The following is a 24220-nucleotide window of genomic DNA, read 5'->3' on the forward strand; positions in this document are numbered from 1 at the left end:
CATGGTCAGCTCCGCCACGGCGGTACCTGATCCCTCTGCGAGCCCGAGCACACGACAACCTGTCCCTGGCCCTAGCCCAGCCAGAGACACACTTGACTCTACACGTTTCAAGGTGGCGCGTGTCATGGCAGCCGACGGATCGTCCTCGTCCTCGGGCGTCTTCTCCATCCCTGATGAGCTCGAGGAGATGCTCGATGACATCTCCAAGAAGTCGATGGAGTTTGCCGAGGAGCTGTCCGAGAAGCTCGACACAAAGTACAACTGCTGCGGCGTCAACTTTGGCTTTGATCCCATTCTTGGTACGGGCTGTACCGACCGTAGTGAGCAAGGGGCATGCTAAGACTACGGCCCAAATGCTCTGCGAGTATGGCGAGGATTGGGTGGGGATAGCGGTCGTATGTGGCTTGGGCATGGTCAGGTGGCGTGGGAGACGAGCCGGTTTTGAGCGTTGCGAAACGCGCGCAAAGGTCGTTCAGGCCATGGAGGGGTAGGGAGTGGGGGGGATGGGCAAGGTGAGGGCACACAGACTCACTCTGGGACATGGGCTGGGGACGTGCTGGAGGAAGGCAGGTCTCATTCCGTTGGTGGGGGATGCTGTGGCTGTCTTTATTGCCGGCTCGCTCGTCCTCCGCTCGGTCGTTCTTGGCCTGCCAAAGTGCAAGCTCTTCCACATGGGCTACAACATCGGGACGGATGCCCTGCTGGGCGCGTGCCCTATTCTGGGCGATATCTTTGACGTCTCGTTCAAGGCTAATGTGAAGAACACAGAAGTGCTGCGCAAGTTCCTCGCCAAGCACGGCGGCGCGCCGAATGCCGACCAGATGGACGGGACCGAGGACCCCAAGTGCTGTCCGTGCGGATGCTGTTGAGTGGCCGAGGGCCAGAAGAGGCGCGGCTAGGCTGTTCGCGGGCGCCGGTACGGCGGCTTTGGACTCGATGATGCTGGGCTAAGGGGATAAATGCTGCGCTGTCGCGATGGTGTGTGTGTGTATGTGTGTGTGTGTGTGTGTGTGTGTATGCAGCAGAGAGCTAGAACGAGGCGCCGGCGAGGTCAGCGTCGCCGACAGAGCGGGTCTCGAGCTGCTCCATGCACTGCTCCATGAGCGAGCGGCCGGAGATGAGCTTGGTGGTGGCAACGATAAAGTCCTCGCGGCGGTCTGTGGCGGCCGAAGCGAGGAAGCGAATGGCGGCGAGCTCTGCGTAGGCGATGCCGCCGATGTAGACGACGAGTGTGACGCGCGAGCGCTGGGCGGCTTCGGAGCGCATGGCATCGGCGGGGTCTGCGCCCGGGGCGGCGGGCGGGAGGTCGTCGTGGAGCGAGATGCCCTGCGGAATCTCCTGCTGGGCCTCGAACATGGGCTCGGGGATGAGGGCGGCGACGGGGCGCGGGATGGCGGCCCAGGAGCCCGGGCGCGAGGCGAGCTCGATGAGGCGGACGGAGAGCGGGGCGTAGCCGGAGAAGACGTACGAGATGTCGTCGGGATCGGCCTCGTTGACCTCGTCGGGGAGGAGGTTGAAGTTTTTGACCAGGAGCGGGAAGCTCGACTTGCCCTCTGAGCGCTTGAAGAGGCCGAGCTTCTCGAGGTTGTGGAGGGTGAACATGTGCTCAAAGCCGTAGGCCTGGACGATTTCACGGCGAAGAAAGTCGAACATCTTAGACTTGACGCCGTTGAGGGTGAGCGAGAGGATGCAGATCAGGCGCAGGACCTTGGTCAGCGGTTCCTGCTTGTTGATGCACTCCTCGATGTAGGCGACCGTCGAGGCCGAGTCGACCGAGTTGAGCATGGCCTGCTCGGCCTCAAGCTGGCGGTGGAAGGCGTCGGCGCGGGTCACCCGCATCAGCGCCTCGGTAATGTTCGTGTGGACGGTGAGCGACTTGTGCTCCGCCTGCGCATCCTTGAACGTGCCCACGTACGCCTTGACATCAGAAATGGTCTGCACCTCGTGGCGCATGTCGTACGACTGGCGGACGCCCTCGGCCTTGGCGTGGAGGAGCGGGCCGAGAATGGCAAAGTTGTGGTCACGAATCTCGGTGTAGAGCTTGTCGTTTGAGTTGAGAGGGTGCTTGACCTGCCGACCGGTGCCCGACGGGCCGTCTGGGCCGAGCATGGCCGGATCGAGCCACACAAACGTGTTCTTGATGCCAAACTCCTCGTTGATGAGGCCCTCGTAGGTGAGCGGGGTGCAGAGCGGAGTGACGAGGTCGACTGCGCGGTCGATGAGAATGACCCGGTCGATTTCGGGCGTGATCATGTTGGCCTCGGACGACTGTGCCGCCATCCGCATCATCATGTCTGCCACAAGCTTGGCTGCCGGCCCTGCGCCCATGATGTGCGGAATGGTGCCGTACATGGCCTGGATCTTCATCAGCGACGTCGCCACCGAATACAGCGCCGTCCGGTCGCCGTCGAGGTAACACTCTCGGAACGCGCTCTCCATTTCCAGCGAGAGCACGTCGTCGTCGAGTGGAATGAGGTCCATCGCAAACTCAAACAGCGTGCAGTCGCCGAGCACGCCCTCCTCCTCCAGCACCCGCTCGCAGATAAGCGTCTTGCGCGGCGCAAAGAGCACAAAGTACTCGTGCGTGCCCTCCACCGCTCCCCGGATCTGCCTCGCAATCATCTTCATGTTCTTGAGCGTCGGCCGGGTAATGTACACCACATTGCGAGCCGCGTCACGCAGCGCACCGGCCTCGAGCTTGCGCAGGTTGGCCACGCCATGCTGCTGCAGAAACGGCACAGTCGTGACCAGGCCCAGCGGTCCCGTGAGATTCGAGTCGATCACCAGCTCCTTGTCGCCGCGGATCTGCACCATGTTGACCGCCGCGGACCAGGGCAGAAGCAAGCGGCAGCCGAGTACACGCCATGGGTGAGTCCACATGCTATACACACACCACACACACACACGCACTGCGCATGCCATCTTCCCCACCTCCACTTGCCCTGTACCCCCCCCTCCCCCCGCTCACCGTCCACACATGCGGCGGGAGCCGGTGCCCATGGCCCATGTGCGACCAAATTCCCTCACCAACCACCCCACGTCCCTCCCCTCCCCACCACCACCACCACCACCACCACCACCACCACTACCATCACCACACATACCATGTCAAGGTAGTCCATGAGCTCCTCCTTGGCATGCTCGCGGAGTGCAGCGAGGTTCACCACCGCTCCGGACAGGTTGGCAGCCATGGTAGTCGGCCGAGTGCCACGACAAGTGCTGGTGCCGTCTAGTCGCTCACGCCCACGCTCACGCTCACGCTCCCCTCTCCCCCTCTCGGCTCCTCTTGCTGCCCACCTCTGGCCAATCTCTCGCCAACCTGTCATGCCCTTCCTGATGAGGCCCCACTGCTTCCGATTGTGCCCAATTCATGCATTCTCATAGCCGATCGAGTCGAGTCAGCCGACTGTCATCGTGGGAGTCTGATGACCCGCAAAGAGCCTCTCCCCCCCTCCCTCTCTCTCTCTCTCTGTTCAAAGATCACGGGCGACAGCAGCTACACGTGGTCGTCGAGAATCGAGTGCAGCTCGGGATCAATGACGGGGCTGGCGTCTGATGACGGCTCGATCGAGTCTGAGAGCGTCTCGAGAAACTCGACGATCTCGGCGAGCGAGCGCCCGGCAAGGACGGGCGAGTCGGCGAGTGCATTGCGGAGCGTATCTGCTCGCCCTTCCTTTGTAATCTGCGCCAGCCGCGCCTCCAACTCGGTGTTCTCCACCGTCAGCTGCTCCAGCTCGTCCCTGAGCGCCTCAATGGCGTACTCCTGGCCCTCGGTCACCACGCTGCTGTTCGATCGGTGGCTCATTGTATTCGGCAGATCTGCACATCACACCGCCGCACCCATGAGTACATCCATCTCTCCCTCTCTGCCTATCGCACACTCTCCCCTCCATCCACACCATGCAGCCGTACACAGAGATGATGCCAGATACGCATCGCCCGACGCATTCATCAGCCCAACCGCGTTCTCGCGCTCGTGCTTCTCCTCCAGATACCGACCCTATTCCCACGCCCACGCCCACGCCCACACCCACATCCATGCCCATGCCCATGCCCATGCCGACACCCACGGCCACGGCCACGGCCATGCCCATCCCCCCCCCAGGCCCCACGTCACCATGCATGAGTCTGCTCCAGATCACCCACCCCTCGCCCCCACCCCCACCCCACCCCTCACCCCTCGCCCCCACCCCCCGCCCCAACCATACAATGACCGCCTCTAGGGCTGTATGCAGCTGAATAGCATCGTCCCAGTCCTCCGGCACCGCAATGCCCAGCTGGACCAGCCTCCGCTCGAGCTCGTCGGTCATGCAGAGAGTAGCGTCGCGTCGAGTCGAGTGCAGCTCCCGGCTCCCGCGCCTGCCAGAGACAGCTCACAACGCGGCCTTTGAACAGATGGGCCGCTCGCCCATCACGATCTGCTTTACCACGAAACCAACCACGGGGCTAGCGATAGTACTAGAGATTGGCATGCGAGGGCATACGCTTGCGATCACGAGCAAGGTTCTTCTTCCGCTTGCGCTTGACGTACTTGTTGAGGTTGCCGGACTTCTTGAGCTCCTCAAACTTGATGGCGAGGTCAAGCTTTTTGCGGTCCTTGTTCTTGAGATGGTACGGGTTCTTGCCCTGCGCCACCAGCGCTGCCTCCATCCGCTTGCGCTCGATGTTGCGCCGCGCCTTGGCCCGCCGATCATCAATGTTGGAGGCCATGGCCTGAACCTTGCGCAGCTGGTCGCGCAGCTCCGCGCGCGCATCAGGGTTGCGCTCCTTCTTCAGCGACTTGCGCAGCTGCCCCATTTCCACGTCCTGCTGCTCGCGGATGTGTTTGTATCGAGCGTACCAGAGGTTGTGGTCGGTCGAGCCCGAGACGAGCGAGTCGAACCGCGGATCACGGGCCCGCACCGGCTTCTTGCCGCCGCGCAGCCGCGACGGAAGGCCCCGCGGCTTGGTCTTGGCTGACATCTCCACCGGCCCATGCCGCGACGTTCTCTGCCTCTTCATCGGCCGCTGCGAGCTCTTGCGCTCATCGTCGGAGCTCGACGCACCCTCCGATCCGCTTCCCCAGCCGCCTGCCCCGGACTCGTCCGACGAGTCTCCCAGCCGCTGCCGCCGCAGCGCGTCCCGCTTCCGCTTCCGCGCCAGCGCCAGACCGCCCTTGACGCGAGCGAGCACAGTGCCCAGCTCCTCGTCGTCCTCGCTCACATCGCTCCGGTCGAGATATCCGACCGAGTCCATCGATCCCGACGAGCAGCCTTCACCGTCGTTCGACACACCGCTCTCCACCGACGACGATGATGTCGAGTATGTGTACGTGTACTCGTCGTCGTGCGCCTTGGCCGCCTCGGACCACTTTGCCCGTGCCGCCGCCCGCGACGCCTTCCCATCCCTCGCCACCGGCTGCTCGTCGTCTCCCCTCTTGGCAGGCCAGCCCTTGCCCTTGCCCTTGCCTTTACCCCCGGAAGCCCCCCTGCCCTTGCTCTTTCCCTTGTCCTTGCCACCACCCATCCCCAGCGAAAATGAGTGTCGTGTGTCTCGTCCGTGTCTCGTCGCCTTTCCCTCCCGGCCTGCGGCCGGGTTGGATGGATGGGAGCACTTCGGCCGGTGGCCCGTCGGCCGGCAAGTGGAGCACAGGTTTTACAATGCCAGGCAGAGCAGGTTGGCACTCTAGATGACCTTCTCGATGAGAACGGCAATGCCCTGGCCACCGCCGATGCAGGCCGAGCCAATGGCGTACTTGACGTCCAGGTTGGCGACGCGATGGGCGAGGTGCGACATGATGCGGGCGCCCGAGGCTCCCAGCGGGTGGCCGAGAGCGATGGCGCCACCGGACGCGTTGGTGATGGCGCGGTCGAGGCCGAGCTCACGCTCGCAGGCGAGGTACTGCGGGGCAAAGGCCTCGTTGATCTCGACCAGGCCGATGTCGTCGAGCGAGAGGCCGGACTTGGCAAGCACGCCGCGGATGGCCGGGACCGGGCCGATGCCCATGATGGTCGGGTCGACGCCCTCGACGTGCCAGGCGACGACGCGGGCGAGCGGGTTGAGGCCGTGCTTGTTGGCGGCCTCCTCCGAGGCGACGACAACCGACGCGGCACCGTCACAAATGCCCGATGCCGCGCCAGGCGTGACCACGCCGTCCTTCTTGAACACCGTCGGCAGCTTGCCGAGCCCCTCAAGCGTCGTCTCCGGCCGCGGGTGCTCGTCGATGGCAAAGGTCGTCGTCTTCCCGCGCTTGCCCTTGACCTCCACCGGCGCAATCTCGGCGTCAAACACGCCGTTGGCCGCCGCCGCCGCCCACCGGGCCTGCGACGCGAGCGCGTACTCGTCCGAGTCCTCGCGCGTCACGTTGTACATCTCGGCGAGCTTCTCCGCCGTCATGCCCATCGGCGACTGCACATGCGAGTCGGTGAGCCCGGCCCAGAGCGTGTCCGTCATCTGCGGAGGCTGCCCCAGCACCGTTCCGAACCGCATCGAGCCCGGCAGGTGGTACGGCGCCTGCGACATCGACTCGGTTCCGCCCGCAACCGCCACCGAAGCCTCGCCGAGGAGGATAGAGTGCGCCGCTGAGACCAGCGACTCAAAGCCGGAGCCGCACAGCCGGTTGACCACGTGCGCCGGCGTCGAAATCGCGCACCCCGACTTGAGCGCCACATGCCGCGCAAGGTACGCCGCCTGCGGGTCAGTCTGCTGCACGTTGCCGATCACCACGTTGTCGACGGCCCTGTGCGCACGAGTGAGAAGAAGGGAGAGTGAGTGGGGGTGTCACGGTCATCGCTTGGGTGGTCTCCGCCACTTCAAATTTGTCACTCTCCTCGCGGCGGAAGAAAATGACGCGCTAACGCCACCTCGCCTCAACCCGGCCGTCATTCTTCGCTCGCCAGCTCCCCGCCCAGCCCGCAGGCGAAGCAAGACTCTGCCCCCCCACAACCACCACGTACTCGGCCGAGACGCCAGCGTCAGCAATGGCGGCGCGGGTGGCATGGACCGCAAGGTCGGTGGCTGACATGCCCTTGAGCGTCCCGCCAAAGGTGCCAAACGGCGTCCGCTTGGCGCCCACAATGAAGAGGTTCGTAGCTGCGCGAGCTGCCATGCTAAAGTGCTTGGTGCAAGAGTCAGTGAAGTGCTACAGTCGCCGATGCCTTGACCGCGCCCGTCGTCCCTCAACAACACACAGCCCCCCCTCACCGCATCAAGGCTGTAAACGGCGACAGCTTCAAGGATGGGGAGACGGGGGCGGCCGTCGCAAAACCGGCCATCGTCGATCCATCGGTCTGTATAAACGTCGAGGTGCCGATCAAGGCCGGGCCGATTGCCCGAGCGCTGGCCGGTGCTCTTATCATGCATGCAGGCAACATCTCCAAGGGACGCCCATCCTCTACATTGCAGCGGATACCAGCTGCAGGTATCTGTGCTTTTATTGCGCTACAGCAAAGCGACTCGTGGCCAGCCCAAGCTCGCTCGAGATCCGATCCCAGCCGACCACATGTCAGTGCATTGAATTGATACCCCCCCATCATCCACTGGCAGCTGGCCAGTTGCCCAATCTTGATGACGCCATCCAACACCGCCATCTCGCCGACTCGCCGCAGGCAACAGCTCCGCAGTCGAGGCCACCGCGTTCGACCGACGAGTGCCGGCCGATTCGCCCGCCGGCCAGTCTGCACTAGAGGCACTCGACTCGGCGGTGAGGCAACCGAGCTTGGTGTATGTCCCCATGTGAGAGAGCGTGTTGATGGAGCCGGTAGCGTTGTACCTGGGTGGGTATAGATGGCTGATGTGGGTATGGTCTGTGCTCTTGCCAACGTATGCGCCATGCTCAGACTCGCCATGGTCGCCGCCTCCCACCGGCTGGCATTGCCTCCATTTTCGGCTCGCCATCCCATCGCTGCGGGAGAGCGAGGGCTAGGGATGGGCAAGTATGGGGCATTGTCCATGGATTCCTCCCCGTTCTTCAGCTGTACCCCTCGGCGTAGCATGGTGGTAGACCCTGCGCGTCGTTTCTCTACCTTTATCAGCCTCTTTCCCCGTACCCAGCCGCGAGAATGCCTGTGACGCGCTGTGTGTGTTGGTGGAGACAGTCGAATCGAGAGCGACTCACCGAGAGATGCGGCGATGATGGCGATGCGGGGGATGATGCTGAACTGCGGCGATGATGTGATGGCGGCCTTTGGCTGTACGGTATGGTACTCGACGTGGTTGCAGTGGGAGGGATGGACATCGAGGACGTTGTTGTGGAGGACGGGGGCTCGCCTCGCATCTGTTTGCTGGGGCGATGGCGGGTATTGCTGAGCATGTGGTTATGTTTCCCGTAGACACCATCAAGACCCGCATGCAGGTCACGGTGGCGGCCGTGGAGGGCGTCGCAGGCTCGGCGGGCGGCGCTACGGTGGGCATCCGCGGACCGACGGGCATGGTGGGAGTGGCGCGGTCGATTGTGGTGAACGAGGGCGTGATGCGGCTGCTTCGCGGCGCTCAGAGTGTGGCGCTGGGTGCTGGCCCGGCGCACGCACTGTACTTTGCCACGTACGAGAAGATGCGTAAGGTGCTTGGCGGTGACAACCGCGACGAGCACACGCCGTTGGCGGCGGCGGCGACGGGCGCGGTGGCGACTACCGTGTGTGACACGATCATGACCCCGTTTGACGTCATGAAGCAGCGGCTGCAGATCTCAGGCTCACCCTACCGTGGCGTGGTCGACTGCGCCCGGACCATGCTCCGAGTTGAGGGCTTTGCGGCCTTCTTCCGCTCGCTCCCCACCACGCTCGTCATGAACGTGCCGTACGCCGGCTTCCACTTTGCCGCATACGAGTCGCTGTCCAGAGTACTGATCTCGGACAACGACCACCACCCGCTGGCCAACTCTCTGGCCGGCGCCGGCGCCGGCGCCTCGGCCGCCGCCCTCACCACTCCGCTCGACGTCGTCAAGACCCGCCTGCAGACCCAGGACATCGGCGCCGCCACCGGCGCCGCCATCCGCAAGGTTCCTTACAGAGGCATGGTCCAAACTGCACGCACCATCGTCGCCGAGGAGGGCCTCCGCGGCCTCTTTGCTGGCATGGTCCCGCGCATGCTGTTCTTTGCACCCGGCGCCGCCATCGCATGGACCACATACGAGACGCTCAAGCATCTGACCCGCCACTGGGCCTCCGAGTAGCTCGTCTCCAGCCGACTCCTAGTCGCCTGTTAACATAATTGCTGCTCTCTTCTGCTTGCTTCACTGGCTTTCCCCCTCTTAGCCTTCTGCTGCCCGCACACAGGCGTCGCGCCTCACACCGAGCACCGCGCCTCGCCGTGCTCCGGGACTGGGGAGACCGGAGAGCAGCGGCGTGCTGCGGGTGCGCGTCCAGCCGACAAGCGGCTGGATGTGCGAGGCGGGATGGCGCCGAGGCTCGGGCCGCGCTCCGGCCCGCGCAGTGAGCACAGGCTTGAGGAGCGCGACCGTCATGTCGTGTGCTGACCAGCAGCAGTCGAGGAGAGGGAGGGGGGGGGGGGGGGGGGGGGAACGGGGAAAAGAGGCTACCTTGCGCTACAGCATCAGCTCCTCCTTGTCGCCGGGGCACTCGGACTCGGAGCGCGGCTCAGGAGCAGAAATATCCGAGGTGTCGGGCGCGTCGGCAGCGTTGCCGCCGAGAGCTTCGAGGATGTCGCCGAGAGGCGCGTGCTCGCCGTAGTTCTCCTGGCGGAACTCGTAGAGCAGATCGCCGCCGATGTCAAAGACAAAGGTGCCGCCGAGCTGGAAGCCGTCGCCCTTGAGGTTGCCTTCAAAGCCGCGGTCCTTGGACTCCTTGATCCGCTTGCGGGCGGTTGAGTTGAAGAGGCCAAAGCCCGAGGTAATGCCCTTCTTGGCCAGGCGAAGCGCCTTGTGGATAGTCTTGCCCTCGTTGACGAACAGCTCGCCGGCCCAAAAGTTACCATCGTAAAAGTCCTTGTAGCCAAAGGTCTCCACGCCGACGCCCACCAGCCGAACGCCCATGGCGTCCAGCTGCGGCTTGAGCTGGCTCAGCTCGTAGGCCCCCAGTCTGCAGATTTGTCAGCCAAACCTACGCAGGACATGAACCACAACCCGCTGTGCACCCATTCGCCCGTTGTTTGCCGCCCAGCGTTTGCCCACCACCGTTGCCCGTCCCGTCCACCATCACCAGCCGCCGCCAGGCACAGATAGGGATGAACGAAATAAGAGAGGAGAAAAAAACAATGAGTCTGTTGTTGCCCCCCCCCCCCGGGCTGGGTCACGTCACGTCACGTCAGCCCCCCTCCCCCCTCCCCTCCCCAACCATCGTACCTGCTCCTTCCACAGAGTCTTCACCTGCATCTGCTGCGGGGTGAGACGGTCGGTGATGACGCACTCACCAATGGCGTCCGCCACCTGGTGCACGTCAGAGTCGGCCATGGTGAAGGTGAAGTGTGTCGGGGGGTGTGGGGTGTGGGGTGTTGGGGGGTTGGGAGGGGGTCAGCCAGTCAGCCAAGTCCGACAGATGCTTTTCCCCCGTCTTTTAGATGGAGAGGACTGCGTGGTGATGGCTGGGTTGAGAGGAGGTCATGTAGAGCCGGAGCTCGACGAGGAGGACGAGCCCGAGTCTGATTCGAACGAGTGGGAGGTGTCGGCGCGGGTGAGGATGGTGGGCTCATCGCCGGGCTTGATGGCCGGCTCACCCGAGGCAAAGTCAAAGTCTGCTGCTGCTGCTACCACTGGCTCGCCACCGGCCGCAGGTGCGTCGCCGTCAGCGGGAGTACGCTTGAGGTCTGTGGCAGTGATGCTAGAATCGAGACCGGTAAAGGCCGGAGGTGCGGGCGGCCGCAGCCCCGAGCGGACATCGCGCGGATCGTAGCCTTCGCCCGAGTCAGACGACTCGTCCGAGTCGACAGTGTGCAGCCAGGCCTCGCCGCTACCCTTGGTCTGCTTGGCTGCCTGGTCGCCGCGAAGCAGAGCGTCGACCTTGGCTGCCGAGACCACGTGCGACGCGTCGAGCGGAACGGGCGGGCCCTGCCGCGAGAGGTTGACTCGGCTTCGCCGCGAGATCGCCGCACCCATCCGCGACGGGGTGATCGAGCCGGCGCCCGGCGATGCCCGTGCCGCAGGCGACCGCCCGGCTGCTGCCGGCGACGGCGACGCCACATACGACGCCGCTGTCCCCATGCGCGCCTCCATCACCGACGGCACTCGGTCTGACACCACCCGCTTGGGCATGTTCTTGATGTAGGTCCGGACCTTACGCGGATTCTGTCGTCCCATTCGTGAGTGCTATCGCACCGTTCACCTCCCTTCCACGTCTCCCCCATCTCCCCTCCCGCATCAACGTACCACCACCGTCTGATCAGCCCGTGCTGCTTCTCTCCCCAGCTGCGCCACAACATCTGCCACAAACATGTACGGGTTCTCCGGCTGGTCGGCGATCATCGCTGTTGTCAGCTCCTGTAGCCCATCCAAAAATGGTAAGTGAAAGAGCCATGTCCCATACCGATCATCTGTCGGACCACATCGACCGCCACCACAACACCAAGCCGACCATCCTGCTCATGACAACCGACAAATGACAACCGACAAACCCCACCACCACCACCCCAGACCCAATCACATCTTGCTAGTCGCCTGCACCACCATGCCCGATCCCCTCCATCACCTCCTGCCCCTCTCCATCCACAACAGCCCCTGCAACCGTCCTCGCCAGCAACGGCCGCCCGCCCGTCCGCCCGCCCACCCACAGCCGTACCTTGAACAGCTCCAGGATGCGGAAGTGGTTGAGATACGCACGCCCCGCTTCCACATGCTCGGCGTCCATGCCCTTGGCTACGTATGATGTGTAAGAGAGAGTGTGTGTGCGTGAGTGAAATGCGTAGACTCGTGTGTCCGCCCACGACCGTCGCTCTCGTGGTGGCTCTGCTCAGTCACCACTGTTCGTCTGCCCGCAGCAAGCTAGATGCCACCGCCATGCAATCCCTCACCCACAATGGCCATCACGTTTGGTTGGAGAAGAGGCGATGCCACATTGGCCATACACACGTGGACAGAGTAGAGCATAGGCAAAGGCTCGAGGGAGGAATGGCGACATGAGTAGTTTGCTGATACGGTCATCGGCGGCGCCAAGCAGCCTCAGCGGGTGCTCGCGTGGATCTGAGCAGCACTCTAATCTGGTAGGCTTTGAGCTCGCATTATCCGCTCAAGCCGACACAGTAGCATGCGGCGACGTTCGATCAGCACAGAGCCGACGGCACGCGCCGCACCGCCGACAATCCCCCCCCCCCCCCACTCGCGTCGCCAGAATCCAATCTCAGTCGTTCCACACCAGCACGTGTCCGCCGTTGTCACCGGTCTGGCGAGCAAACTGGATAAGCTCCTCCCAGCGCTCGGCCGGCGCAGATCCGACAAACTTGATGTCCTCGTCGAGCCCCGGTCTGCGAATGACCAGCGGCTTGCCCGAGTAAAAGAGATAGACCGCCGGCGAGAGAGCCAAGCCAAGAGCCTCGACATCCTCCTGCGACTCGATGTCATCAGCATCAACAACAAAGATCTTAGAGTACGGCGTGACCGACGACGACGATCCCGAGCGGAGACCACACAGCGCCCTTGCCGCATGCAGCGCCGGTGGCGACCACCGATGAGCGAGACAAATGACCACCACCCGTTCTTGGATACTTGTAAAGAGGGCCTCTGTTGATCCCATCCCCAGCTTGCCCCCGCCGTCCTCATCGCTGTCCCCACAGTCGAGTCAGTCCCGCCCCCCTCCCCTCCCCCCTCCCCCCTCCCCCTCACTCACTCCCCCTCCCCCTCTCCCTCCCGTCTAGCACATACGGTATGAGCAGAGGCCGAACCTCCTCCCATGTGTCCCATGTCACGTCACTGCTGCTCATGCCAATACCCGAGCCGACCGGAGAGTCGAGTCTACCGACCCACCGCTTCCCGTCCGCAGTCAAGCTCCTGCGACTGCAGACTGCGATGATGCCTGCAAAGTCGGCTGCGTGGCTTATGGACACCATCGCACGGTGTGCGCACTGGCAGATGGGCGCATGATGAAGGGTTTAGGTAGGCGTGTGTGTGCGTGTTGTGTGTGTGTGTGTGGTTCCAGCTCGGGCGATGGCAGGCGCCGGATGGAGCACCACGATGGTGTCGTGCCTACATGACAGCCATGGCGGTAGGACGGTTGTGGGGTGGGGTGCGCCGGCCGAAGGATTCGATTCGGGTTCAGAGGTCGAGCGTGCAGGCGCTACGCTGCGATGAGCGTGGTGTTGGCGGTGACGTCGAGCGACATGACCGAGATCTTGCAGCCGGAGACCCATTCGAGACAGTGAACACCAACAACGACAGCCCAGGGCCCTGCCGGCTCACGGGCGTAGCGGCCAATGTCGGCAGTGATGTTGTTGACGCGGCGCGGGGCAAAGTCGGGCGAAGCGTAGGAAGCGATGAAGCCATCGAGCTCATCCGAAGCCATCGGCAGCGATGCGCAGGTAAAGTCCGGCATGACGACATAGCCCTGATTCGACGATGCCGATCCATCGACCATAACCACCAACTCTGTACTCGCACTCGCCTCCTCCGCATCCATCATGCAGCACCAGGCCACCGTCTCACGTGGTCCGGTCGTCTGCACCAGTCCGCGGTAGCTGCACCCGGCCGAGGCCACAGAGCCAACAGCAGCGAGGACGACCACCATTGCGAGCAGTACAGCAGGTGACATGTCCGAGAGCAAGAGAAAGAGAGAAAGAGGGAGAGTTGAGAGTGTCGGTGGTCTTTGTGTTGGCGGTGGTCGTCGTGGTGGGGCCGGGTCCCAGTCGCCGGCGGGAATCCCCGGCGGGCGGACGGCTGCACTTGCGCTACGCGCCACATCCGGCAGCATGACACGACTGCTTGTTGAGCAGGCAGCGAGTTGATGCGGCATCACATTGCACATGCCGTGACTTTGATGTACGCTGAGGCAAGATGGTTCCGGTTCGGCAGTGCTGGTGCGTCGTAGCCTGTGATCATCACTGGATGGTGTCCTTGTCGCGCTTCTTCTTCCACTTGCGCACGCGCTTCTTGCGGCTCTTTGGCGGCCGATCCTGCGATGGTTTTGCTCCTGCTGGCTTGATCTGAGGAGATCTCCCGCTGCTTGTCGACGCAGCGTTCCGGAGCGGACGGCGGGGTCGATGCGAGGCCAGGAGCCGCGCTATCTCTGGGTGGCCCTCGGCTTCGGCGCGCTGGATAAGCGATGTGCGATCGGCAGTGATGTCGGCACTGGGATGGGCGAGGAGGAGGCGGACAACATCCGCATGGCCATGCCTGATCGCGGCGTAGTACGTCTCAAAGTGAACTACGTACGGATAGTAGCAGCTGTGGTAGGTGATGTTGGGATCTAACTGGAGGTTGGCAAGGACGAGCTCGATCATGTCTGCTCTGCCTGCAGCGCACGCGTCGACAAGCAGCTCGTCGGCGCGGTCCAAATCGACACAGCTCGCCGCGCCGGCATCAATCAGAGCACGAACCATGTCGATGTCGCCGGCATCCATCGCGTCAAGGAAGATGCGGCCGACAGAGAGATACGATGCGCCCGGAGAACTGAGTAGCATCTTGACCATGTTCGCATGTCCGCTCTTCGCAGCTGTGATGACCAGCGTGTTTTGCTCGATCGACGGAGACAAATCAGGATGAGCGAGCAGTGCGGCGGCGACTTTGGTCTCGTTGTTGGCCACCGCCTCCTTGAGTGCCTGGACCAGCAGGTGCTGCGCCGGGATCTCAAACGATCGGACCATCCACGCCACCAGCTCGGCATGGCCCGCACAAGCCGCACACTTGACAGCCTCTTCCATGACGCTGTCGCCCATTTCTTCGCGTGCCAACAGCTCCACCAGCTCGCGATGACCAGACTGGGCCGCGGCAACAAGGCACGTCGCCCGCTCTGCTGCATCCTCCACGGCAGGCAGCAGATCGACAGCCACACTCGGCAAACCATACAATATAGCCAAGACCGGCATAGCGAGCGGGCCACGAGCCAGCGCTCGCCGGCCGAGGCCCTCGCGTACCACAACGCCGCGCTTCATGAGGACGGCTACGATCTTACGCCAGGCTGCGGAGCCGGGCCGGGCGGCGACGAAGATCTGGACGAGATCGCGATCGGCGGCACCTGCACGCTCGCGCGATTGCTGGAGAGCCACCGCAGCACCGCCCCAGCTCTGTCGCCACACACACGCGGCAAAGCCCGCAGTAGCTTCCGGCCGTAGCTCGAGCCGAGAAGAGCGAGGTCGAGCGTGGTACAGGTAGCCGCAAGAGAGCGGCGGATGTCGACCTCACTCAGTAACCTGCAGGTGAATAATCTCGGTGGGAAGTTTGTCGAGCATGCCGCCTAATGGAAGCAGTTAGCCTTTGTCAGCTGTGGCCGTCGGCGTCAAGTGTCTCTGTCCTGCCGGGTGCTGGGAAGGGCCAAGATTCTGCAGATACGGCGGACCGCGTCGGCACGCGTGTCATTCACGCTGATTGCTGCCGGCCAGCGACCGACGACGAACACGACGAACACGACGAACACGACGACGGGCGGCGACGGGCGACGACCACCTAACTCACTCTACGCCCATGCTCCGGTCTCTGTCATCTGCTGCTGCTGCGCCTGCACTTGCTGCTGCTGCCTCTGCCTCTGCCTCTGCCACTCGCAGCTCGCTCGCCCATGCCTCGGGCATTGCCGCCGTCACCATTGTCGGCTCGGGCATCATGGGCGCTGGCATTGCCCAGGTCTCGGCCCATCATGGCAAGGACGTCCGCCTGGTCGATCTCTCGGGTACGCTCACCTCTCATCACCCCGTTGCTCTCACCCCTCTCCCCTCCCCCTGTCCGCTGCCTCTCACCTCGCCCCCTCCCCGCCCGCCCTTGTCACAGAGGAGAACCTCGCCCGCGGCAAGGCGGCTATCGAGGGCTCGCTCAAGCGAGTGCTGAAGAAGGAAGCGGATGTGGATGCTGCTGTAGCCGATGTTATGGCTCGCATCACCTTTACCTCGTCGATGGAGGAAGCGCTCAAGGGATCGGATCTGCTTGTGGAGGCGGTGTACGAGGATCCCGAGACCAAGCGGCAGATCTTTGGCGTGGCGCAGCAGTACGCCGACGACGAGTGCATCTTTGCCACTAACACCTCGTCGCTCTCGGTCAACTCGATTTGCAACGGCGTCCGTCCCGAGCGCTTCGGCGGTCTGCACTTTTTCAACCCGGTGCCTATGCTCAAGCTGGTCGAGGTCATCAAGACCGACGAGACCTCGGACGCCACTGCCGACGCCCTCCGTGAGTTTGCCGCCGAGGTCGGCAAGGAGCCGATTGTGTGCAAGGACACGCCCGGCTTTGTCGTCAACCGCCTCCTTGTCCCGTACCTCCAGTCGGCCGTCGACATGATGGAGCGTGGCGACGCGTCCAAGGAAGACATCGACAAGGCTATGAAGCTCGGCGCTGGCATGCCCATGGGGCCATTCGAGCTCCTCGATGTCATCGGCCTCGACACCGCCGCCCTCATCATCAACTCGTGGGTCCGCACCCACGGCGACACCTTTAACGCCACGCCTGCCATTGACAAGCTTGTCTCGGACGGCAAGTTTGGCCGCAAGAACGGCGAGGGCTTCTACAAGTACTAGACAAGGTAATAAAGCCATCGTCTGGTCATGACGTGCGCACGCACACGCACACAACTCACTCACTCACACACACACTCTCTCTCTCCCACTCCCGCTCGCGCGCTTGCTTGCTTGCTTGCTCAAGCAAAGCCGACGTGCACGCTCTGGGTCGAGTTGGCCAGCCGCGTCCGGTGGAGCGCGCCGAGAACATCGAGCGACTGGCCCGGGTTGGCGAGCGTCAGATCGTACTCGTCGACCCGGCGGGAGTCGGCGATCGACACAACGCCGTCGGCGCCGATGACCCCGGTCACCGCGTCGCGGACCTCGTCGCGCGAGCACCCGGGCGCGTCAATGTAGATGGTCGGCACAACCGGGCCGACCCGCGACGGCGAAAAGTCGCCCTTGAACCGGTGCCCGTCGCGCTCGGTGTACGCCTTGAGCTCCACCGCCCGCGAGAGCGCGTCACCAGGCACGCAAGCAATGTCCAGCCGCCCACCAAGCCCATGTGCACCCGCAAGGAACTCCAGCACCGCATCGGCCTGTGCCAGCGTGTCGACGTCGACCAGAAAGGCCTCGCCGTCACGCGCGATGGCACGGACGTCGGCAAACGCGCCAATGACGTTGAACAGGTCGTCGTACGCGGTCTGCGAGCTCACGCCCCGCACCTCGAGCACTGTCGAGTTGGCACGTCCGCCGGCACTCGCCGGCGGCGGCGGAGAGGGGCCGCGCGCCGGCGGAGGCGGCGACGGGCCACGCGCCGGCGGAGGCGGGGGTGGCGACGGGCCACGGAAGCCACCGCCACCGCCGCCGCCGCCGCCGTAACCGCGCCGGGTGTAGTCGACCTCCATCCGCGTGTCGCGCTTGATCTGGATCGACTTCTTCTTGGCCGGCTCCACACGGAGGTAGCAGCACCCCTTGTAGATTTCGTTGCGATCGAAGCGGTCCATGGCCTCAAACGCCTCGTCGGGAGACGCCATCTGCACAAAGCCGGCCACCTCGCCGCGCCGCTCAAAGAGGCAGATCTTGTCGACAAGCCCGGCCCGCGAAAAGAGCGCGTGGATGACGTCCGCGTCAATGTCGTACCGGAGCTCAGAGACCCGAACGTGAAGGATGCTTGTCTGCAGCCGGCGGCCGCCGCCACGCGACGAGCCAGGCGGATCCATCAGGCCGCCCGAGCCACGGTCGCCGTAGCCACCACGGTCGCCGTAGCCACCACGGTCGCCGTAGCCGCCGCGGTCGCCGTAGCCACCGCGGTCGCCGTAGCCACCGCGGTCGCCGTAGCCACCGCGGTCGCCGTAGCCACCACGGTCGCCGTAGCCGCCACGGTCGCCGCCACGGTCGCCGCCACGCTCACTGGCGCGGTCGCCACCGCGGTCGCCGTTGGCCGACTCCTTCTTGGCCTTGGCCTTGCGCAGCGTCGAGCGCCGCGAGCGCTCGGCCTCGATGACCTGGCCGCCGATAATGAGCTTCTCCGAACCGTTGGGCCCAACAAGGTCAACAAAGCGGTCGACTTCTGCGCTCGACTCGAGCTCGACAAAGGCGAGGCCCCTGCGGAGAAAGTTGACGCCGAGGACACGGGCAAACTTGCCCACTGCGTCCGAGATCTCGTCGTCGGTCGCGGTCTTGGGCACTGGACGGAGGAAGAGAATCGGGGTGGGCTCGGCCGGCGGCTGCGGCTTGCGCTCTCCCTTGGGCGGGCGACCGCCACGGCGAACTGCATCGTCGCCTGCCGGCACCGCCTCGCCCTCGAGGTTCTTGGCCTTTTTCTCGCTCCGGCCCTCACCGTTGGCCTCGCCGCTGGCCTCGACGCCGCCGTTTTCGCCGTCGTCGTTGTCCTCGTCATCGCGACCACGCTTCCGCGACTCGCCGCCGTTCTCCTCATCATCATCATACCGACCAACATCATTGTTCGTCTCCTCGGTGACCTGCATCTCTGCCACCGGAGCGCTGCTGCCGGCTGCGTCGTCGTCACCGCCCGCCTGGGCCACGGCCTCCTGCTGCTGCTGCTGCTCCTGTGCCTCGCTCTGACCACCCTGGGTGGGCTCGTTGACTTGAGCCTGCTCCACCACGTCCATGTCGCCAGCAGCTGCCGTCGTCGTGGTCGTCGGCCTCGCCTGCTGCTCCTGCTCCTGCTGCTGCTGCTGCTGCTGCTGCTGCTGCGGTTGCTCCTCCGCGGCCGGCTCGGGCGACGGGGACGGGTTGCGACGGCTGCGACGGCGAGTGGTCATGACTGGTAGAGACTGTAGTCGTGTACGTCAAGTACCTTCTGCACACAAAGTCTGCCCCCCTCCCCCCCTCCCCTCCCCCCCCCCCCCCCTCCCCCATACCCTCTCGGTAGGTCGCTCACTCGCTTGAAACCAAAGATTTCCGCCGAGTCGCAAAACGGGCTGTCCAGCCGGACGGAGGGGGGGGGAGGGGGGGAGGGGGGATCGGGACATGGGTGATGCACATTGATGTGTTTGTGTTTGGTGGCTGGTTACGGATGTCTGAGAGAGCCCAGATCAGTGCCCGCAGCAACAGGGTGATGAGCCACAGCCACGGGTGCAACCTTGGGCGGCCACCACGATCGCTATCTTGGGTGCAACCAAGCGGCAAAGTCGCCACCTTGGGCGCAACCATAGCCGCATTCATGGCCGCAACGCAGCAGGCGATCATCATCATCATCGTCATCGCCTTCTCCCATTCCCCTTACCACCCCCCTCCCACCCCCCTCCCATCCCCCCCATCCCCATCAAATTCTTGCAACGCAAGCAATGCCCAGCGCACGTGCTAGCTCCCCCCCCCCTCGTACCCCATCCCCCCTCCGGAGATGGCTATTATTCATCGTTCGGGTGTTCGAGCCTACGTCACATGTGAGCAGACTCGCTCGCCAGTGGTTGGGCGTTCGGCCATGTGTCACGTCATTTTGGTCGACTGGGTTCCACCCACCGAGAGATGGGACGTGGAGGGGGGGAGGGGGGAGGGGGGCACCCGACTACCTCCCCACGGGGGCTACCTCTTACCAGGGGGGAAGAGAGAGAGACACATACATATCATTTATATACCATGTCAGGAGGAGGAGGTAAAGGCGTACGAGGTGAGCATGGCCACAACACCTCCATTCTCTCCCAGATCATTTACCGCGACTTTGAGGATGCCACCGAGGAGCGAGGGGAAGACCTTCTGCACTCGCGGCATGCCCCTGCCCACCACCCCTTCATCACCACCACAAGGTACAGTCCCTCCCCCTCCTCCCCTCCCCTCCCCTCCCTCCCCCTCCCCCCCCCCCTTGCCTCCTCCCTACCTGTCCTCCCCCTCCCCCTCCCCCCCCCCCTCCTCCCTCTCACCCTCTCCCTCCGCCATGCACAGCACCCCCACGCCAGAGGTCATGATCTCCACCTCGCTGACCTCGCCGAGGGCCTCGTATCGACAGATGCTGCAGTCTCCGCCGAGTATGAGCACCTCAACCTTGCCCACCGCTGGCCCTTCTACCACAGTGCTCTCAGCCAGGGGACACAACCTGCTTGCTCCCAGGATATTCCCTCCGCATTTGGTCTCCGAGTACGAGTACGCCTCAATGTCGGAGGAAGCGTCGGACGATGGCCCTCGCTCACCGGCATCAGACATGGACCTCATTCCGCAGTTTGGCGGTCACTCGGTGCTGAGCGAGTCGACTCCCTCGCTCCCCTCGCCGCCGCCAAAGGAAAACTCGCTGGTCTCGTTTGCGAACCTCTCGATTCCGCACGAGCCGTCCAAGCCCGAGCCGGTCTCGTCGCCCGACTGCTCCCCGGTGCAGACCCCACGCGGGCAGCCGGATTCGGATGACGAGCCGGAAAACACGAGTGATGGAAGCAGCGGGCCACCAAGCGGCATGCTTCGGACACAGCGTGCGTCGACGATGGCTGCGCGCCCGTCACGGATGCGCGCCCGCAAGGCTCTTATCCGCTCGCTCTCCCCGCCGCCGTCGCACGTCATGCCGCCGCCGTCGTCACCTGGCGATGTCGCTGCCACTGCCGACGCCATCGGCCTCGCCATCCCCCCCCTCGACATCACCGGCCGCCGGAGCCGGACCCTGACCGAGTCATCGCAGCCGGGTGCCGCGCCGCGGCCGCACGCTCACCGCTCGATCTCGGGCGACACTGCAGTGTCCAAGACGAGCATTGCGCGACTGCAGCGTGCGCGGACCGCGTTCCTCCGCGACGCCAAGGCCTTCAAGCGGGCGCTCAAGGCCGCTGGCGCGCAGCCACCGCCGCCGCCCGCCCGCGGCACGACGCCCAAGGGCGGGTCAGCCGGTGCCGCCTTTGTGCTCTGCCACACCAATGCGAGCTCGGTGCTCGCGCTCATTGACGAGCTGTCCGACTACGACGTCGAGCGCATTGTGGTGGAGAAGCCCGACTTTCGAACCGAGCTCCTCCATCAGTACCTGCGCGCATGGGACCCGGCTTGTCCGGCCAAGCGCGCGCTGTACCCGGTCCTCTTCTCCGCGGCAGCCATTGCCGCTGTCCTCGAGGACCTCGCGTACACCGCCATTCTGCAGTTGGCCTCGCCGCCTGAGCGCCACCGCGTGGTATCGGTCGTCTCGCCGCGGGCAGCCCGCGAGCTGCACTCGGCCACGCCGACGCCGCGCTACGACCCCGGTGCGCCGCTGTACTCGACGACCGGCTCGGCTTCAGCGTCGGCGTCGGCCTCGGTCTCGTCAGCCACTATCACTCCGCGTGATGTTCCGGGCCTCCCGCCACTTGACATGCACTCCTGTAGCAACAAGATGGGCGGCGCCGACTCCCCGCACTCGCCACCGCGCGCCTCGACCTCGTCGCCGGCCATTGTCGACCCGAGCACGCTGCGGATTGCCGCGCCCCGCTCGCGCGAAGTCTCGCCACGGCTCGACCCGTCGTCGGGTGAGAACACACCTGTGCTCGACAAGTCGACCACTGGCTTTTTTGGCCTCCTCCGTAAGATTGGCAAGCGCTGGTCGCGCAAAGGAACGCTCCCGCCGTCGCGGATCGCCGCAAGTGCTGCCGACGGAGCAAGGCCAATCGAGAGCGAGTCTCCGCTGGAGTCGCCAGAGCTGCAAAAGGCACCCTCCGGGGAGTCGGACGCCGCCGGTGTCAACGCCAACAACGTGCTCATTCCCGCGCTTGGAGAGCTGCCACTGGAGCAGGCCCAAGCCAAGGGTGCCAAGACGCCGAGCACAGCGACAACGGCAACAACAACGACGTCGACGACGACGGCATCAACGCCCGTCTCAGCCCCGCTCCCACCGCCAAACACGCCGCTCGCCGGCAAGCTGGCCGACGTGGACGTGCCGCAGCTCTTGCTCTGCCGCATCTGTGAGCAACAGGTGCCGGACCTGCCTGCGCACTCGCGGACCTGCCTCGCCATTGCCGAGGACGAGGAAAAGGCCGGCTCGGTTGACCTGCGGCTCATCGGGCAGCTGCGCAAGCTCAAGCCGCACATAGAGGCGCTGGAGTCCGGGCTCAAGGCACCTGGTGCGTCGGAGCTGAGAGAGGACGGGCGGACCGAGCCTGCACACGCGCGGGCCAAGCAGCAGCTCTCGCTGCTGCGGCTGGTGGCAGACACCATCATCAACCTGGGTATCAACGAGAACTCGGTCTCGTACGACGACGCCATCACGTCGGCTTCGATGGCGGTCGACGTCCTCCGATCGCACGCCGACAAAGTGGATCTTTCGGTGGTGACGCAGCTCTCACTCGAGAAGCTCATCGACAAGGCGTGCAGCTTGCTGGAGACCAAGATGCAGGCGCTACTGTCTGCCAAGACCAAGGCGGCCGAGTCTGCGGCCGAGTCGGGCCACGCACGGAATCCGGAGCACACGGTTTGGGTGACGCGAGCAGCGTCGCAGCCAAACATCCTCACGCCGCCGGCAGGAAACCCGGTGCCGACGGCGCCGACGAGTGTGGCCCAAAGGGCGCTGGCGGCGCAAAAGGGCCACACGCGGCGGTCGTCAAGCGGCTCGGGCCTCATGGGCGTGCCCACCATCCGCGAGTTCAAGATCATCGACCGGATTAGCGCCGGGGCGTATGGGAGGGTGTATCTCGCGCGGAAGCGGACAACCGGTGACCTGTACGCCATCAAGGTGATCAAGAAAAAGGATCTTGCCCGTAAGAACCAGCTGCAGTATGCGCGGGCGGAGCGCGACATCCTCTCGGACGTGCACGACGCACCGTTTCTGGTCACGCTCTACTTTGCCTTTCAGTCGCAGCGCAACCTGTACCTCGTGATGGAGTACCTCAACGGCGGCGACGTGCTGGCGCTCCTGTCGGCGTTTGGCGCGCTGGAGGAGGCGCACGCGCGGCAGTACGTGGCCGAGGTTGTCTCTGCCCTCGACTACCTCCACTCGCACGGCATTGTCCATCGTGATCTCAAGCCAGAGAACCTGCTCGTCGACTCTAAGGGCCACCTCAAGCTCATCGACTTTGGCCTCTCGTTCCGCGGCATGATGACGGACCACCCACTGCACAACGTTGTCTCGTCGTACTCGGACGAAGGGGGCACCGAGGTGCCCGAGTCGCCGGCATCGGGCATGTTGGGCCCTGTCGACAGCGAGCGGCGCCACAACTCGAACGTCGGCACGCCCGACTACCTCGCTCCGGAGATCATTCTCGGTACCGGCCACGCACATCACGTCGACTGGTGGGCGCTTGGGTGTGTGACCTTTGAGCTCCTTGTCGGCCTCCCGCCGTTCCATGCCGACTCGATCGAGCTCCTCTTTGCCAACATTGTCGAGCGCAACGTGGTCGGCGGGTGGCCGGCGGTGCCCGAGGACATGTCCGAGGAGGCGCGCGATTTTACCGACCGCCTGCTGGTGCTGCAGCCCGAGGAACGGCTCGGCGCGTGCGGCGCGGACGAGGTCAAGGCCCACCCATGGTTCCGCGGCATCGACTGGGCCACAGTCCACCAAGGCCAGGCGCCGTTTGTGCCCAAGCCGGTCGACGCCGAGGACCTCTCGTACCACGACGACCGCTCGGGCAAGTCGAGGCTAGACGAGGCCGAGCTCCGCGAGGTCGCCGAGGACGACGACCACCAGCACCGGGTGCTCGAGGAGCTCCGCCCACCGCCGATGTCGCCGGAGCTGGCGACCGCCAAGTCGGCGCCGCCCGCGCGCAGCCGCCGCTCGGGCGGGCCGCCCAAGTACGGCGTCTTTGATGGCTTTGCCTTTGGCGGCCCCGCATCGGACTCGATCCTTGCCCGCCCGAACCTCGACGACGAGGTCGCAGACGACGCTGGCAGCGGCGGCGACCAAGCCGGCGACGACGACGCCGTCCTCGACCTCTCAGACTTTGCCGTCGTCAACAAGCGTGCACTGCTGAAGAAGAACAACGAAGTGGCTATGGCGTCGCCCAAGACCTCGCGACCGCACTCGCGCACCGCCTCGTTTTCCGGCGTCCCGCCGCACATGAGCGACCTCGCCAGCGGCCCGGGACTCTCCAACTCGTCGTCGACCTCGCACCTGGCCGACCTCCGCGACCGGCTGCTAGTCATCCAAGCCGATCGCTCCGACGAGTCCGGCGAGTCGCGGGAGCTCTCGATCTCACCGAACATGTAGCCAGCCAAGCTGAGTGAACACAGAAACCAAGTGGCGCGGAGAAGCACATTGAGTCAATGACGCGCATCGCAGCGCCTTCAGCAGCAATCAGCCGACCACTCAACGCCGGTGACGACA

At 64.5% G+C, this 24220-nt stretch overlaps 13 protein-coding genes across 13 annotated transcripts; 4 read left to right on the forward strand and 9 right to left on the reverse strand.

Annotated features, from left to right (window-relative positions):
- The first annotated feature begins 100 nt into the window (after positions 1–100).
- Positions 101–976, forward strand: AMSG_07718 (uncharacterized protein). Its single transcript, XM_013900339.1, has 2 exons — positions 101–299; positions 571–976. The coding sequence occupies exons 1-2, from the start codon at positions 125–127 to the stop codon at positions 867–869; spliced, it is 474 nt and encodes a 157-aa protein (XP_013755793.1). The 5' UTR covers positions 101–124; the 3' UTR covers positions 870–976.
- Positions 977–1029: 53 nt separating this feature from the next.
- Positions 1030–3210, reverse strand: AMSG_07719 (vacuolar protein sorting-associated protein 33A; the record flags this gene model as incomplete). Its single annotated transcript, XM_013900340.1, has 2 exons — positions 3105–3210; positions 1030–2805 (listed from the first exon to the last, which is right to left on the reverse strand). Exons 1-2 carry the CDS (start codon positions 3189–3191, stop codon positions 1030–1032), a joined length of 1863 nt encoding a protein of 620 aa, XP_013755794.1. The 5' UTR covers positions 3192–3210.
- A 286-nt stretch (positions 3211–3496) lies between these two features.
- AMSG_07720 (uncharacterized protein) lies at positions 3497–4096 on the reverse strand (the record flags this gene model as incomplete). The annotated part of the gene is made up of 2 exons (XM_013900341.1): positions 3913–4096; positions 3497–3819 (listed from the first exon to the last, which is right to left on the reverse strand). Exons 1-2 carry the CDS (start codon positions 3950–3952, stop codon positions 3497–3499), a joined length of 363 nt encoding a protein of 120 aa, XP_013755795.1. The 5' UTR covers positions 3953–4096.
- Positions 4097–4458: 362 nt separating this feature from the next.
- On the reverse strand, positions 4459–5505 carry AMSG_12093 (uncharacterized protein; the record flags this gene model as incomplete). The annotated part of the gene is made up of 2 exons (XM_013900440.1): positions 4459–5447; positions 5502–5505. The coding sequence occupies 2 exons, from the start codon at positions 5503–5505 to the stop codon at positions 4459–4461; spliced, it is 993 nt and encodes a 330-aa protein (XP_013755894.1).
- A 110-nt stretch (positions 5506–5615) lies between these two features.
- Positions 5616–7118, reverse strand: AMSG_12094 (uncharacterized protein). The gene is made up of 2 exons (XM_013900441.1): positions 6936–7118; positions 5616–6718 (listed from the first exon to the last, which is right to left on the reverse strand). Exons 1-2 carry the CDS (start codon positions 7085–7087, stop codon positions 5665–5667), a joined length of 1206 nt encoding a protein of 401 aa, XP_013755895.1. The 5' UTR covers positions 7088–7118; the 3' UTR covers positions 5616–5664.
- Positions 7119–7679: 561 nt separating this feature from the next.
- AMSG_07722 (mitoferrin-1) lies at positions 7680–9151 on the forward strand (the record flags this gene model as incomplete). Its single annotated transcript, XM_013900342.1, has 2 exons — positions 7680–7701; positions 8200–9151. The coding sequence occupies exon 2, from the start codon at positions 8270–8272 to the stop codon at positions 9149–9151; it is 882 nt and encodes a 293-aa protein (XP_013755796.1). The 5' UTR covers positions 7680–7701; positions 8200–8269.
- Positions 9152–9488: 337 nt separating this feature from the next.
- Positions 9489–10401, reverse strand: AMSG_07723 (uncharacterized protein). The gene is made up of 2 exons (XM_013900343.1): positions 10280–10401; positions 9489–10063 (listed from the first exon to the last, which is right to left on the reverse strand). Exon 2 carries the CDS (start codon positions 9968–9970, stop codon positions 9524–9526), a length of 447 nt encoding a protein of 148 aa, XP_013755797.1. The 5' UTR covers positions 9971–10063; positions 10280–10401; the 3' UTR covers positions 9489–9523.
- A 72-nt stretch (positions 10402–10473) lies between these two features.
- AMSG_07724 (uncharacterized protein) lies at positions 10474–11828 on the reverse strand. Its single transcript, XM_013900344.1, has 3 exons — positions 11709–11828; positions 11300–11410; positions 10474–11218 (listed from the first exon to the last, which is right to left on the reverse strand). Exons 1-3 carry the CDS (start codon positions 11775–11777, stop codon positions 10535–10537), a joined length of 864 nt encoding a protein of 287 aa, XP_013755798.1. The 5' UTR covers positions 11778–11828; the 3' UTR covers positions 10474–10534.
- A 438-nt stretch (positions 11829–12266) lies between these two features.
- On the reverse strand, positions 12267–13646 carry AMSG_12095 (uncharacterized protein; the record flags this gene model as incomplete). The annotated part of the gene is made up of 2 exons (XM_013900442.1): positions 12267–12687; positions 13204–13646. 2 exons carry the CDS (start codon positions 13644–13646, stop codon positions 12267–12269), a joined length of 864 nt encoding a protein of 287 aa, XP_013755896.1.
- Positions 13647–13874: 228 nt separating this feature from the next.
- On the reverse strand, positions 13875–15306 carry AMSG_07727 (uncharacterized protein; the record flags this gene model as incomplete). Its single annotated transcript, XM_013900345.1, has 2 exons — positions 13875–15189; positions 15268–15306. The coding sequence occupies 2 exons, from the start codon at positions 15304–15306 to the stop codon at positions 13957–13959; spliced, it is 1272 nt and encodes a 423-aa protein (XP_013755799.1). The 3' UTR covers positions 13875–13956.
- A 208-nt stretch (positions 15307–15514) lies between these two features.
- On the forward strand, positions 15515–16606 carry AMSG_07728 (hydroxyacyl-Coenzyme A dehydrogenase). The gene is made up of 2 exons (XM_013900346.1): positions 15515–15740; positions 15839–16606. The coding sequence occupies exons 1-2, from the start codon at positions 15539–15541 to the stop codon at positions 16576–16578; spliced, it is 942 nt and encodes a 313-aa protein (XP_013755800.1). The 5' UTR covers positions 15515–15538; the 3' UTR covers positions 16579–16606.
- A 91-nt stretch (positions 16607–16697) lies between these two features.
- On the reverse strand, positions 16698–18785 carry AMSG_07729 (uncharacterized protein; the record flags this gene model as incomplete). The annotated part of the gene is made up of 1 exon (XM_013900347.1): positions 16698–18785. One exon carries the CDS (start codon positions 18783–18785, stop codon positions 16698–16700), a length of 2088 nt encoding a protein of 695 aa, XP_013755801.1.
- Positions 18786–19897: 1112 nt separating this feature from the next.
- On the forward strand, positions 19898–24103 carry AMSG_07730 (AGC/MAST/MAST protein kinase; the record flags this gene model as incomplete). Its single annotated transcript, XM_013900348.1, has 2 exons — positions 19898–19988; positions 20034–24103. 2 exons carry the CDS (start codon positions 19898–19900, stop codon positions 24101–24103), a joined length of 4161 nt encoding a protein of 1386 aa, XP_013755802.1.
- Between the last annotated feature and the right edge of the window lie 117 nt (positions 24104–24220).

This window comes from Thecamonas trahens, assembly GCF_000142905.1.
Source record: "Thecamonas trahens ATCC 50062 unplaced genomic scaffold supercont1.37, whole genome shotgun sequence".
In the NCBI taxonomy this organism is placed as follows: domain Eukaryota; order Apusomonadida; family Apusomonadidae; genus Thecamonas; species Thecamonas trahens.

Bases quoted from the DNA above. Each gene is read 5' to 3' on its own strand.
- AMSG_07718 (XM_013900339.1), top strand. From the start codon at position 125: ATGGCAGCCGACGGATCGTCCTCGTCCTCGGGCGTCTTCTCCATCCCT. The intron at 300-570 runs GTACGGGCTGTA...GGAGGAAGGCAG, and splicing joins TGGCTTTGATCCCATTCTTG to GTCTCATTCCGTTGGTGGGG.
- AMSG_12094 (XM_013900441.1), bottom strand. From the start codon at position 7,087: ATGGCAGCTCGCGCAGCTACGAACCTCTTCATTGTGGGCGCCAAGCGG. The intron at 6,719-6,935 runs GTACGTGGTGGT...TCGTGCGCACAG, and splicing joins GACGCTGGCGTCTCGGCCGA to GGCCGTCGACAACGTGGTGA.
- AMSG_07723 (XM_013900343.1), bottom strand. From the start codon at position 9,970: ATGGGCGTTCGGCTGGTGGGCGTCGGCGTGGAGACCTTTGGCTACAAG.
- AMSG_07724 (XM_013900344.1), bottom strand. From the start codon at position 11,777: ATGGACGCCGAGCATGTGGAAGCGGGGCGTGCGTATCTCAACCACTTC. The intron at 11,411-11,708 runs GTACGGCTGTGG...GATGGGCTACAG, and splicing joins GCATCCTGGAGCTGTTCAAG to GAGCTGACAACAGCGATGAT. The intron at 11,219-11,299 runs GTACGTTGATGC...ATGGGACGACAG, and splicing joins GGGCTGATCAGACGGTGGTG to AATCCGCGTAAGGTCCGGAC.
- AMSG_07728 (XM_013900346.1), top strand. From the start codon at position 15,539: ATGCTCCGGTCTCTGTCATCTGCTGCTGCTGCGCCTGCACTTGCTGCT. The intron at 15,741-15,838 runs GTACGCTCACCT...CCCTTGTCACAG, and splicing joins CCGCCTGGTCGATCTCTCGG to AGGAGAACCTCGCCCGCGGC.